The 15,570-nt window shown below is 36.4% G+C and overlaps 1 protein-coding gene across 3 annotated transcripts in view; it reads right to left on the reverse strand.

The window, feature by feature from the left end:
- Nucleotides 1-8,579: 8,579 nt before the first annotated feature.
- ntrk3b (neurotrophic tyrosine kinase, receptor, type 3b) overlaps nt 8,580-15,570 on the reverse strand; it is a 209,748-nt gene continuing 202,757 nt past the window's right edge. For all 3 annotated transcript variants that reach the window (XM_063479739.1, XM_063479731.1, XM_063479725.1), the window contains one exon: nt 8,580-12,699. In XM_063479739.1, coding sequence (XP_063335809.1) covers nt 12,514-12,699 — 186 coding nt within the window. In that variant the 3' untranslated portion in view covers nt 8,580-12,513. The remainder of the gene's footprint in view (nt 12,700-15,570) is intronic.

The following is a 15,570-nucleotide window of genomic DNA, read 5'->3' on the forward strand; positions in this document are numbered from 1 at the left end:
AGAGCCAAAAATGTTAGAATTGTGTCGATGTCCCAATATTTATGGACCTGACTGTATATATATAGGGGGAGAGAGAGAGAGAGAGAGAGAGAGAGAGAAGATCTGCGCTTCTATCTGATGTCCAATGTTTAGTGGGTAAGTTTTTCAACTTATTTCTACTATATATGTTACGTATTGGCATGTTCAACTTTCCTGTTTTGTTAACATAATAAATAACGCCTATATCTAAAGGAAAACTGTAGTGGGTTAAGTACAGTTAATTAACAATTGTATCCTTTTTATTTTTAATTCTTAAAAAATATTCCCAGTGTACCTACATTTTGCACCTCACATGATTTAAAAGCTATCTAGTCTAGTTTAGCAGAATTTAGCAACTTCCTGTACACTCTCAAATCTGATCAGAGTTGTGGAATTTTATTAAATTGCCTGGTTTCAGATAATCAGATAATTTGACTGGCTGGTTATCTGATAGCCCTAGTTTCAAGTTACACATTTAAGTCCTACAAATGAAACAACTTTTGCAATTTTTATTATTTATTTACCTATTTATTTTAATGCACAAGAAAGCTGAAACAAGATAACATGAAATTTTTACAAAGATATTTTTTCAGCTTTGTAAAACTTTCTAAGAAAAAGTCATGAATCATATTTGAACTATTTCCTTCTAATTCACAGCCGGAATGTACAATCTAAAAATAAATGACTTGCTATAATGAACTTGATGGCATTCTGAAAGGTGTTAAAACTTTTTAAAGTTTTAAATAACTTCAATGACACTCTCACGAATGTGCTCAATGTAATTATTTCCCATGGACAGATTTTTAAAAATAATGTTCATTTTGTGTCAGCTGGCACATTTAAAGTAAAACACATAATGAAACAAAAATGCTTTGCTGAAAGAGAGCATGTGAAATTACTTGAAAATTACAGGCCCCTTTTAGCAAATTGTGGCTTAATTGCTACCTTCTTCCTTACAGGGAGTAACTTTTAAAGAGTTTTTAAATGACAGAAAAAAATAGTACCTTAAAAAAAGAAAGACAAAGAAAGTGTGTTGACTGAGTGAAGGCAGAGCTTCCCAACTGCCAAACTGTTAAAGCCAGCCTGGTATTATAACAACAATAAGTTCTCAAGACAGCCACTACCCTATATTTTTTTAATACCCTTATATTTTTCTGTTCTGGAAGGGCTCATTAAGAGATGCAAAAACAGCCACAGCATCATCAGTGAGTATCACCCACTTGACCCTGAACAATTACTCTGACCAAACACCGTATTTGGAAGGCACCTGAAGCCACAAAATCTCATTTCACTGGTAATTGTCACCCATTCCCCAACAGTGGAGTCACTTAACCCCCAGAAACCTCCAGAATCTCACCCTCTCCTCTTCTGTCACACTTGCCTGTCTAATCCTCTGGGCACATTTTTTTTTTTTTTTTTTTGCTTTTTGTCAAAATTAATTTATTTTCTTCACACATCAACCTAATTAGAAGGAAGGCTTGTGGTGAAAATACATCTTTATTGCTGTCATCATCAATATCACACTCCTTATCTGGGTCACTGCGCACTGATTGGCTGCATGGCAAATGGAGTGGAAATTTCCTCTTTTGTTCTGAGCCTTTTATGTTTTAAACGCACACCTACTGGGGAAAAGATGCGCATACTGGAGGGAGTAAACAGTTAATAGGCCTCCTTTCCCCACAAACAACTTGTTGGGAGGGAAAAGAAAGATGCAAGAATAGAAAATAAAAAGATAAAGGTTAGCCTGTCTTCTGGGGACTGAGGGCGCTATTCAATCATACTTGATAAGAAAGCCGTAGGGATTAGTCAAAGCCATTCTCCCTGGGTGGTGAAGTGGCTGCTCTGGGTTCAGGTACTCAACAAAAACACTGTTTGCAGTGAGATAGCACCAGAGACTGCTTTGAGGCAGAACATAAGATTATGATTTCCCAACTTATCATATGGAAGAAACTGCTTTTGATCAAACAGCAGCAGGCAATTTTGCATTCAAGGCCAGTATATTTGCCTGTGAGTCTGCAGGTAAGAGAACAAGGTGCAGGATAACATAATGAGCATAAACGCACCTTCGCTTTTTTGTTTCACAAACTAGCTCGCCTCCTCCTCTTTGCACCAAAGAGCAGATGCGAAGAACCCTCAGCCCCCATTTCCTGTGCTTGTGTTTGCTATAAAGCTGCCACAGTTATCAATGAAGTCCAATACAAGCTTATCCACGGTGAGCTGACACAGCTGTATTAACTTCAGGATTATTTTGACAAAAGAAGACAGACCATCTCCAGTGTGGAAGGTGAATCATTTCCCTGTAGTCGTTTTGCGTTAAAAAAAAATGCAGATGAATCAAGGTGAGGTCTCTTTTAAAAGCAATTTGGGAGCGAATCTTTTTCCTCTATATGCTTGGATTGCCTCTCAAATTGCTCGGCTGTGTTGCAGCACTTGATGCTGACAAGCAATACTTAAATAGAGAGAAGCAATCTTCCTGAAACATGCAACAATACAGTATATTCACTCTGAATAAGCTCTCACCATATTTAAAGCTTTCATGTCACAGGGGAGCAATCAGCCAGCTAGCTGGTGTATATGGACTGGCAAATAAATACTGTTCTGTACCAGAGTAATGTATTGATTTTCCTCACACTGGTGACCTTAATCTCTCAAATGTCCAGTCAAACTATATAAAATAAAGCCCCTAACAACAATAGTAATGGATTTTTGAAGTGGATTATAATGAGTTTCAATAGGCAACCTCTTTAGAAAAGGATGACTCATCGCAGTGTTAGGTAGCAAAGAAATGAAGAAGGAGCTTTTTGCTGATGGGAGAAGGTTCTTCTAACTTTTGGTTGATGTTGTTAAGTTAAACCTAACCAAAAAATCAATGTATCTCCTGGCTGAAAGTGATGAGTGATTCAAACCAACATCGCACCTCTGAGTTTAGATTCTGTCAGTTTTTATACTGCCTCAATAAAGGCACTGGTATCCTATGCATGTAAGTGACATTTTGTGTTTGGATTTTTAAAGCCTGCTCTCACTGGTTCAGCTAAGTTACCCTACACATTGCTGACTATAATCTAATACATGCCTCACCTCATCTGAAAAAGTATTAACAGTTGTCAATTCTTGAAGAGGATTAAAGCAACCACTGCTTATTTAGGCTGAGGTTTTTACATCATCCTGTTTACATTACATTTTAGCCAAAAAATAGCAAATGAATTAACCATTACAATTTTTTTTATCCAGTGCGTATTCACGCAAAGACCGTCTGGTTTATCTATCTTTGGAGAGTGTGAGTCACAGTGAATCTAAAAATATGCATCGTGTCTGCATGTTCACATTTAACGTTATCCTCCAGGCTGCAGGAGTCAGTTAACTGTGGGCTGCATCCTGAGCTTGACAAATTATCCTGTATTTGTTGACATGTTACCACACTCGCAATAATAAAAAGAATGCAGAATGCGATCTCAGTAATTCATATTTTAATCTACCAATGAACGTAACATGACATCTATCATCACTTTTATATAATACTTAACAAAATACTTAACATAGAATTGATTCTATGAGAAATTGTGGAGACAAAAGCAGTGTCTCTGTTTTATGGAAGATTATTCAAATAGTAATAAATTTTTGTTTGTGTGTGTTTGCTTATGTCTGCAGACATTCCTTCTCATCCAATTCTTGGTGGTTTAAAGTGCTTGAGAAAAAGGCAACTGGGCTTGTTTAGATTCTTAAAAATATTTCACCCTAATCTGAAAGTCTTCTTCAGCTCTTTCAAACATGTCTACATAGAGCTGAATAGAAATGTGTGAATTAAAAAAAATTGAATCCAAATTGAAGTGATTAGCCACTAAAGGTTTTAAAGAGTGTTATATTTCTTATATAAGATATAGCAATTATATTCATTATTATTAGAAGAATAATTTCCTTCTCCAGACTTTACTTGCTTTTAAATTGATAGCATATAATAAAGGAAAAGATCATCTGCATTTAGTGAGCTGAAATATTAATCGTAAATATTCACATGTATAGTACATATGTCCATAAAAAAGCAAGACCTGTTTGGGTTGCAGTAAAACAGACAGTGATTTTGCCTTAGAAGCATCTGAGTGTGTTCTCCTCTTTTACTTATTTGGTTGGTGTTTTTAAAGTTTTTAACAGTTAAGTTGAAATAAATTTCATTTTTGCATCAACTAAAGGCTTATCTTCAGTATTCATGTATTGACACTGATTAAAGCTATATTGTTTTCTTTTATATTTCTATATGAAATCTAAGTTGATCTATAACAACAGATCAATCATTCAGTAATGTAAATGTGATCAAAATAACTGTGTAATTGTTATTTTGTTATTGCTTCTCTACATTTATGGTTACAGACTCCCTTACTACCTTACTACAGTAATGTTACTGATAATATTATTGTTATCAGTGTAATTAGTATTGTTATTATTATTTTACATAGGTATAGCATTAATATCATTACTGTGAATAATTCTAAAGGTATGCCATGCATTCAACTGTTCGCTCTCTGTATATGTGACTCATATTGTTAGGCTTTTTTCACTGACCAGGAAAATAAAATTCTTATCAGCATGTGTACAGATAATGCTTCCTTTATGTAACTCCACTAGCTGTTTGACACTAAACATTTGAAAACACAGTTCTGGTGTCATAGTTCAAGAGCTGCCAGATGAAATAAAATTAAACTTCCATCATCTACATTTACAAGAGCAATATTTTCATGCAGGTGTTTTTATATTTCCAGCATTAAAGCTGCAGACAACCTGTAATGGACCTTTGTGCAGCAAGTTAACTGACACTTATGCTCTTACTCTCAGTTGAAAGCTAACACAGTTATCTAAAACTTGGAAAAACATTCAACTCTTCTAAACTTAATTACTAAGAAAAATGTACTGTGTCATACTTGTGGTACTTTTCTCAAGCTGATGTTGGGCAACAGCCAGAAAACCCAAACCTCAGTATGAGTACACATGCACACACACACTGAATCCTAGCACACAAAACACTTTGTAATTGTAAATCAATACACAATTATAGTACCATCGTCATAACACACTGCTTACTGACCTCAAATCCCTGGGCGCTGCCTGTGTCTCAACTTTCTTCTTGTTTGCACACATATGGCTAAAACAATACTGGAAACCACTGTCATTTAATCTGGACACTTGCCAACAGAGCCTCGAGGTTTAAAACCACTAGGAAACTGAAGTTTTTCCATGTGTGCAGATCTGCAGCAATATTCATGTGGATGGTAATATTAATTTGACTGCTTGCATCTGTTGCTTTCCAGAAACAGATTGGATTGAAATATATGATCAATGTTATTCACTTATTCACTTCACCTGTTTATTTAGAGTTGTGGCATATCTGTGTTGTAGGATAAGATTGAAAAGTTGAAAGGGATCATAGCTTTTGGCATTCTTGGTGTCTTAAATGTTCTTCTCTACACGTAAGGTTGACCTGATGAAGAAGGGAGGAACTAAACATGTTTGAGATTAACAGTTTTAGCTCATCATGACCTCAGAGCCATGATTCAGGCAGTGCTTCAGGTCACTTAATTTTAAAGTAACATGATGCCAGATTGCCAGATCTCACCTTTGTTTTGAGTAGGTTGAAAGAACTGTGTGGGAGGTGTGGCTCTTTCAAGCCCTTGCTAATTGGAATCTGTCATCAGCTCATAATTTAAAGCTTACATAAGTTGACCACACAAGTGAAGAAAGAAATTATGGGGCTCAAAAACTTTAGAGTGTTATCAAAAGTAGCAACATTTGGGCTCATTTTAAAAATAATCTAAGAAAAATGCAGAAAATGGAAAACAAGCTTGAAGACAAGAATAGGTTCAAAATCATTTTAAATGTTCAAGAGAAAAAAAACCCAAAACCTATACAAGCGAAGAGCCAGCTATCAAAGCTCTCCAGGTTACTGGCAAAATTGTTTCCCTGTGAACTGTCAAGATTTCATGAGTGGAACCTCCAAGGACTCAGCACAAGATGCAAACTCTGATAAACATCAATAAATAGAGAACTCACAAATAAAAAAAGAAACTTTCAGACTTCTAGAGAGCAGTGAAGATCAACGTCTTGCAAAGTGCTGAAATGAATGGAGGAAAAGAAAGAAGCAGCTTATGGCCCAGCGCACCACCAGCTTTGTTAAACGTCGTTGTGTGTGTGTGTGTGTGTGTGTGTGTTATGGCTTTGGGCATGTATGGCTGAAAATTCACTGCATGACATTTCATCTATCAGCCAGATCTTTTCAACTTGAGTTCTTCAGGGTGAAGAGCTGGACTATACTCCATTGATATGAGCTGCTTGATCTCAGTCTGATAAAGATGCATTCATTCCCTTCTTTAAAGTCAGAGACACTCCACAGCAGGCAGAAGCTGTAGGTGTCTGCAGTGAAGGCTGTAAGAGCATCACCAAGGAAAATACAAGGATCGGCTGATGTCTGATGTCTGTATGCCACTGACTTCAGGAAGTAATTGACTGTAAAGGCTTTTTCTGCATAATACCTAAAACTGAAACTTTGAGTTTGAAAACAGACAGTATATATCTTAGTGTATATAAGATATATAAGATATTTTAAGATATATATCTTAAAATATCTTAGTGTATGTACATATATATATATATATATATATATATATATGTACATACACTAAGATATTTTATAGGGTTACTGAAGTAAACCAACACCGCTTTAGAATTGACAATAAACTCTACATATTTTCAACCTTAGTGTCATCTATTGGTTTGTGAATTCCCATTTCTTACCAAAACTAGAGCACAGAATTCTTGGAGAGGCTGTTAGTACAATTAATAATACTGTAATCTTAGATAATTGCATTAAAATACTCCAAAAGTCACCAACAAACCATACCAAATGTTGAGAAGTCTAATTCAGTGACTGGAATTAGTGATGGTAAAGCTTAGCAGACAGCCAGTGTTGGTGTTAGGACCTACTTGTCACTCAAAGCAGCCATGCTCTTAATAACCCATCACATTAACCACGTAACCAGGTTCATTTAAAGCAATCAGCAGAAAAACTAAGCCAACACAGTTTGTCAAACTGACACATGAGGCTAACCCCAAAATTAGTCAATCCTCATAGACTCCCTGTTAAAACGTCCAAGCTGAGGGATTAATATGCTTGCAGGCTGGTCTCTATGGTGACCTCTAACCTTAATATAAGTTAAGGCTTAAACTTAAGTTTGGCTCTGTTGGTGCATATTTTGATGAAAATTTTCTTCCTATAATGTGGCACCTTTCCATAAAGTTTGTGTTCATGTTGTGCACTTCACCCTCTTGTCCAAATTGATCACGTCTGGATTCAGAAAATTATCAAAATATTATTAAATTTAATTATTAAATAATTATAAAATGCTCAGTCACACCAGAGTTAAAATAGGATGCCAACCTCCTTGCAACTAACTGATGGTTGCCTAGTGACTGCATTGAATTTCTTTTCTCATTTGGTAACTGATTGCAAGTATTTAAGGTGACTGAAATAAATGTCATCTAATTTACAAACCTGATTGCCAATATGTTGGAATCAATCAGAGCTGATCAATGAGCACAACTTGTCTACAAATAACTGTCAGGTTGTCGACTGGTTAGATTCTGATTATATTCCTATATAAAAGCAAGGTTGCCAAGGCCTGTGTTATTTTGCACTGAAATTGCAGTCCTGCAGCAAATATGTTGTGGAGGAATTTCTGAGTCCCTGTTTCAAATCGATGTCAATCTGGCTGAATGTACACTAAGTCTTTAATGTGAATTACTGTTTAATATGAATGTTTTTGTATGTAGATTGAAACTGGTTTACAACAGATGGGAACAGAATTTGTGATTTTTACCAGTTTATCAGTTAATTGTCAGATTGTATGTAATTGCCTGATTTTATTCAGTGGAATCTAGTTGACGGATTACAGGCTGACTCTGTCTTATTATTATCCTCTTGACGCATCACAGTTGCTCTGACAGCAACTGACTGCGAGTGGTTGCAAACCTGGTCCCTATCTTTGGAGCCACTATTTCAAAGGCAATGAATTCCCAAGTTCATTGCACACAGTTGCAATAATTTTGGTTATCCCTACGATGTTGTAGCACAAAATAAAATATATGAAATGAAATGTACCTCCTGTTAAGTTGTCATGAAAAGGAAAATAAACTCAACAAACAAAAACTGATTTTTGTACCAGGCTGTAAACATGTGTTTTTTTTTCTTCTGTTGTAAAGTTGGACATTTTAACATGGGAGTCTATGGAAAAGCCTCAAGTGGGCCTTAGATAAACAGCATTGGCTTCATTTTTCAGAAGAATAGGCTTCCCCTTGGACTCATCCTGTAGTGTCCAAGGATATAAACTATATACCTGTAGAAATACCAAACTACCTGAGAAAAAGACATTTCTATCACTTCTATCACATCAACAATGGATAGAAGAGGAGAAGACAACACAGACACACACTGAACCCATGCTGTTCAGCTTTGTGAGAGATTTAGATGAAGACAAGATTTAGTCAAATTCACACATCTTTATAAGACAGGACAAAATGGAAAAAGAGATCGTCTGATTGTTTGAAGACATTTTCTTAAGAGAGTCACATTAATACAAAGATCTATCATGGAATACCAGTATTTTATATACTGCAGATGTTATACCACATTTTAATATTCTGTAACATGTGTACATGGTAATATGCCAACTTTGCTTCAAAAAGTGTTCAGTTAGTTCATCCAAGAAAAGAAAAAAAAGACTTTTTAAAGAATATTCAACTCACCATGAAAGGATTACAATACCCTGCAAACGCTCACGGTCTGTGTCATAATGTCTTTAAGCGTTTATCTTTACCACAAGAGAATACACAAAAACTCAATGCTTTGGGTAACTCAATGGACTGGATCTCGCCTTTCATACAAAATACTTGAAATAACCAAATGCTCATTAATGATTTACACAGTCCCAAGGGAAACAGAGACAACATTGTGATACTGTGAGAATTCATGTCAAGATAATAAGGAAGAGATGTGAAGAGCTCCTTTGTAAACCACTCTATATCCAGATACAACATGAAATAAAATAGTTGCCTGAGGTTTATCATTCAGTGTGTGAGAATGCTTCAGGATCCACTCTATAAGAAATAACTCATTTTTTCAACTGAGCACTTAATTATGAGATTTTTCACAAGTAAAATATCTTTTTCGTTGTAGGCTTTGAGTCGAATTGGATCAGATTTTGGAACAAAACTCTTCATATTTTCTCTTTAAGTTAATACTGTAATTATTTTTTTAAAAAATGCAATGATACCACACAATTAGCTGATCCACTTCAGTGATTATTATTTTTCGTGTACAGTCCAAAAATTAAGACTAGTATCTGCCTGCTGCAGCCGCCTCTCTGTAATTGTAACAGGAGTGTTTTTCTAATCAGCCAACATCATTCTTGTACAGCTGATGGAAGAGAAATCATGATAATAGTAATAAAAACGCAATGTGTTTCTTTTAACAGCGTGTATAGTGATAGGATCCTGATGACATCAACCTATAATACTTTAAAAAGGTCTACATTGGGGAAAATATCCTATTTCGCTTTCTTGCTGAGTGTTAGATGATAAGATCAATGCAGCTCTCATATCGGTATTGACAATGTATAGCTAGCACCAACAGCTTGTGAGCTTCGCCTGGCTGAAACGCTGGAAATAGGGAATAGCTGTTTGCAACAAAATTAGGCTCCCAACATCTGAAAATGCACTTCAGTGTGGGGAGAAAGAAAGTTGGCCAATAACCTCAATTCAACACAATCAACACATAAGAAACCAAAGCTAGCTAACCCTCCATGTCCAGTGTAGCTTACCCAATTAGCTTATTCCACTGAACTGTATTTTTGAGAAATGTTTCACATTTTATGACACATTGTATGTTAAATCCTTTTGAGCTTAAATTTTAAAATCTGTTACAATGTAAGGAACAATGCTACAGTCAGCAGAAATTTACTAGCAAAGCAGCACGGCTATTACTTACATTTTCAAGTTTGTTTGTAAAGTCTTCAAAAGTACTGATGTTTATCAATCAAAACTCTAGCTATGGCTTTAACTGACGCTTCTAAAAAATCTGTTTTTGCAGCTATAACATGAATGTTGAACATACTTACTTTAAAAATAAGCTAAACAACTAAATTGATTGTTAAAAGCATAACAAATTGGTCTAATCACCGGATTCACAAAGTAAAGATACTGGAGGCCACAAGTGTTTTCTAAATGGCAATTTAAATTACAATTTTAGGAGAACTGAGTTTGTGAAAAACAGCTTCCAGGGTGTTTACATGTGGACAAAGTACTTAATCCTACTGTATAAACCTATCCGATAAAGTGCTGTTATATAGGTTAACGCAAATAATAATCCTTCTGGTTTTAATCTAAGGGATTGGTTACAAACTCAAGTTGATTTTTCTATTAAAGTTTTTCTTTTGAAGTTGTTAAGGATTTTTTTTTTTTTACTTGGGTTTGCTATTATTCTTCATTTCTGACCTCTTTCTAATCCTGGATGCTTCTTATATCTTATTAGTTGAAAGAACTTAATTTTGAAAATGAAGCTGTTTATGGAGAATAAAGTTCAACAAACATCAAAAGGTATCCATGAAAATGGAAAAGAAATGTTGAATGTTCTACTTGTGTAATGACCAGAGATGTGATTAAAGTTTTACATCGACTGCGTAAGATTTTAACATTTTAATCGGAGTGTGAGTGGTCTGACGTTTGGGGTTCACTGTTTTAATCGTTTCTAATTGGCTACTCACTCTAGCAGTTTTTTTCCTTTTCGTAAATCAGTAGCAGTTTTGAGTATATTCGGCTTAAATTGGGACATAACAATTACTTGGCAGGTTTTCCATTACAATTTCATGATTGAATAAAAAAAAATCTGAAATAGGCCTAACAATAAAATTCAGAGCAGAACAGAAACTGAATAAATAATATTCGATTTAAAAGAAAAAGCTTTTTATATAATTATTTTTAAGTTAAAACATTACTTATTATTCACAAAGCTACATATAAGCTCTATCAGGATAAATATATGTGTTAGTTAAAATGTCAATGTGCTTTTCAACAAGTTTTAAAAAAAAGCTTAACTAGCTGATGCTTTTTTTACTAAGCTGAGCTGACCATGTGCTGAAACCTGTAGCCACATATTAAAAAATAAGATATAAAAGCTGCATTTGTTATAACTCTCAGCAAGAAAGCAATCATATTGGTCAAAATGTCAAATAGTTCCTTTAACACATACAATAGGCTGTTTAATTCAAGACAACAACCCTGCGACTCACAAATGATGAATACACTCAAAGCTACAAAAACGCTGTTTTTTTTAAGCAGTTTTACATCAAAAAGCTTGAATTTGACAAAGCGTGTGTATGTGTATTTAAGGGGTGAGGCGTGAGATATTACTAACCAACTTATAATTCTTGCCATAAAAAGCAAATGAAAAGGAACGTGAATCCGAGGTTTCATCACCTCTTTGGAAAGTGTCATGTTGAACCATGGCTCTGAGTCATCCCACGTTCGCCAAAGTCTCTTTGATTCGGTGTCAGTGGGCTTTTCGCATTGTATTCACTGGCATTCACCTTCACCACATTAGACAACCAGCACTGACACGAGTAATTCCCAAGGAAATCTCCTCTGGATTAGGATGAAAACAAATACCATAGCTTTATACTTTAGCCACCCAGATCACAGTCAGAAAAGGAATCAAAGTAACATCGGAAAAAATAAGTTAACATAATTCTGACACATAGAATTTTACAATATGTACATTATCTTTAAATTAAAATAGATTTGTCAGTTGTCTGACTGGGTAGGTCCTCTATAGAGCGCTGCTATTTTCCAACCATCCAGTGTTATTCCAAAGAGCTCCCTTTATGAGCTCAGAGCCAGCCAATCAGAGTGCAAGTAAGGCTTCCAACGTCAAGTCCCTGCCAATAGTTTGTCGGTGGCGTCTTCAGACAGGGCCAAGCCCTTAGCAACACACATGGGAGACCCTTCAACACCTTGACAAAAAGAAATAAATATAAAATATATGTAATATTTCTATATATATTCATAAAACCAAACCTAGGATAGATTTGAACTCTGATGTCTTCTCTCCATAATATAATCAAATTGCGGCCCCTTCCTACTGCCAGTCCACTTTCCTTTCGGTCTCCATTTTTGTGTATTTTTGCAGTTTTTCAAGGAAAAACAAAAAAAAAAAAAGTCTTCTTCAAACCTGTACATCTTATACACAAGTAAACAAAATGTAAAAGTGCGTGTTTTTTTGAATACGTTTTATCCACTATATCCAAAAGTGTTGCAGGCACTTAAGTCCTTCCCAAACAATGCAGGTGTTTTTTCGACAGTGAAGCAGGTTGGTTTGGTTATTCCTGGATCCGTGTGGGTCGTTCTGTCTGTATGTCTCTGTCGATCTTTGCGTCTGGTGAGGCCACTCACGGGCCGCTGCTAGCCCAGGATGTCCAGGTAGACCGGCGTGGCTTTTCCCATGGCGAACAGGACCTTCTGAATGTCCTTAATGTTCAGTCGCTGCTGTGGTTCCCGCTGCCAGCAGCCTAGCATGATGTCATAAACCTCCTTAGGACAAATCCGTGGCCTCTCCAGAACCCGACCCTGGGTTATGCACTCAATGACCTGCAGAGGAGACAGAGCAGTGGAGTGAAACAGGAGATTCTCACTGACTGATTGCTTTGGTTTGTTCATAATGAGAAAGCGGTGACACTGAGCAGAAATGTCCTTTGAGGTTTGAACTAATGAAACGGAGATGAAAGAAATAAACAGAACACATTCAATCCTAAATTTGGGCAATAATAAAAGGGAAACAAGACTTTTTTTTTCTGTCCCACAGCACAAACTAACAATAATACTGACTATTTGGTGGGGCTGGGATGTTTTAGATGTTGTTAAAAGGCTGATTGATCTTTTCTCTATTGTGCTTGCGCACTAATTAGCCAGATGACTCACTGCTGTCGTGATAATTTGGCTTCATTTTCCAGGGCACTGTACTTTAAAAGAATGGATAGCAATCTATTTGTGTGAAATGATTGGGGGGGTGGGTCATGTTATGGAAAAACTGTGATTTCTTAACATTATTTACACTTCACACTTGTGTACTAATCAAAACTAGCTCAAACATCTTTTTTTAAGTTTTCACTTTTCAAGGCGTAGAAATTAACAACACAGCTGAAGAGGGAAAACAGAAACTTTCCCCGTAAGGCATATTATGGTGTCATGCAATTTCACGCTCTTGCAAGTTTGCAGCACAACAACAGTGTCAGAACAAAGGATTTGATAATCTACTGATATCTAAAGCCTAATTTTCTGGAAGGAACGTATGACAAACTTGATCTGTGTTTAAATAAATGTGACTTTACTTTACTCAAGACAGCAGTACACGTTATTAGAACAAAACAGGAGGGACACACTTGATCTACTGTTCTACCGTTTGTTTACTTTCTGTTATATTTCATCTGTCATGTCTCATCCCCAGATGATAAGAGTCTCCAAATGCGGACGGGCTACCTTTAAGACTGACTGGAGCCTTTATGCATAATTCCACAATCACAAGCGCTACAATCAAGCAGTAGCTTTGGAAAATCCACCCAGTGCTTCTCTAACTGTGGTGCATAGAGCCACTGCAGGGGGTGGGGGAATGTCATGTTTTTGGGGTCCTTAATTTGTTTGTTGGTACAGTTTTTGTTCTTTGCATTCCTGGTTTTCTCTTTTCTCTCAGTTATGTTTAGTTTTATGGCGCACTGTACACGTGTTTAATCCCCCAAACCAGTTCTACTTCTAACAGTAATGTGATTGGTGTGTGCACGGCTGCAGTCAAGTGAACTGTGCTCTGGTCCAACTGAAGACATGAGCCTTGCTCAGTTAGACCAAAGCACGGTACACAAGTAGTGTGATTGGTATTCGAATGCTTCCTCAGTGACAGTGCCTGCCCCTGTGAAAATCACTGTGTTATGTAAATAGCAAATCTGTAACGCATGCGAGAGGCCAGTGTGTCACCGCTTCCAATTAAGCTACAAAATGCATAAAATCATGAACCTCATTGTGCTCTCTGAAGCGAAGTTGAGATGTTGAAACAAAGTGAAGTGTACTTGGGTCTGCATGTAAAGAGCAGTATGAGCACAGGACAGCGAGGCAGTGGGAAGATGGGACAAACACACTTGGTGTTGGTACGAGGCAACCATGCTTAGTGTGAGTACACCCTCAGTCTGTTTTGTCTCTCTGTTGGTTTACTTCCTCTTTTATTTAGTTTTCTCATGTTTAGTCTCTTGGTTTTAATTTCTGATTTTGTTCCTTTCCCTCCTTTTCCCTCTGTCTATCTTATCCTTTTTATTAGCATTTGGATTTTATTTTTCCCCCTGTTTTTTGTTGTTAATGATAAAGAAAAATGAGGATTGTTTTATTGATCCACACTATTTTAAAACCACAACCACCTAAACTTTGGAACAGTCCTCCTCAGCGTATTAGGTCGCCTAAATCTGCTGAAAAAAAGGATTTTGCCCACTAATTTGGGCCACAGTTTACATAAATGCATGCATGTATATACTGTGATGACACTGGGACCATATGGTTAACTATGTGTCTGCATGTGTCGGCTTTCATTCAAATTGTAAAGCACTTTGTAAAAGTGTGCTTTATAAGCGCTATGCACATAAAGTTATTATTATTATTAAATTTGCACAGAGACTAAGCTCATGTTTGATGTTATTAAACATCATGGGGGCTGCATTAATTTAATGGAATAACAATTGTAATCCATCAGGTTCCTCTGCGTCGTAATGATAGAGCTGTGATATCGATAAATCTGTTAACTTACACAGTCAGCATTTTTCTCAGCTTCCCTCTCTGGCTTCAAATAAGCGAGACTTTATTAATATATCAGGTCTTCTCCAGTCTTACTGACCACACACATTCACAATCTGCTGCTTTGGCTGTAGCAGCTGTGTTGTTTTCAGCCTGTATTAAGTGTTTAAATTATTCATACTCTTCCCATAGTATAGTTTTATCTTTGTTTGTCAAGTCAGCTGCTCTGTTGTAAGTAGACCTGTCAATGTTTCTGGTTGGTTATTTGCACCCTTTCATGTGACTTATCAAGCTGACGCCTACCTTTGTGTGACCACTTATTGTTACAGTTCTGGTGATTAAAGTCAGATAATATAGATAATATGTATTCTGCAGGGCTTTGGTGATTTACAACCTTTATTTTTCCTTGACATAGTACTTGGACTCAATTAGAGCCTAGAGTAGTCTCACTTCCCATCTGAGATTCAGATTGTAGAACGCGTCCTTCGTACATACATCATATACTTGCAAATATGATAACATGTACTAATAGACAAGTGAAAGTGAAAACAAGGGTGTGATTAGTCACCCTAGTTCTATGATCACAGTTGGGGTCTCTGATCCCAGTACAAAGCATAACTCCAACCCCCTCACATAATAAGCAACTTGAGAGGACAGATAAGCAGCAGCGTGAGGGCAGATGTAATAATG

Source organism: Pelmatolapia mariae, linkage group LG1 (genome assembly GCF_036321145.2).
Source record: "Pelmatolapia mariae isolate MD_Pm_ZW linkage group LG1, Pm_UMD_F_2, whole genome shotgun sequence".
In the NCBI taxonomy this organism is placed as follows: Eukaryota; Metazoa; Chordata; class Actinopteri; order Cichliformes; family Cichlidae; genus Pelmatolapia; species Pelmatolapia mariae.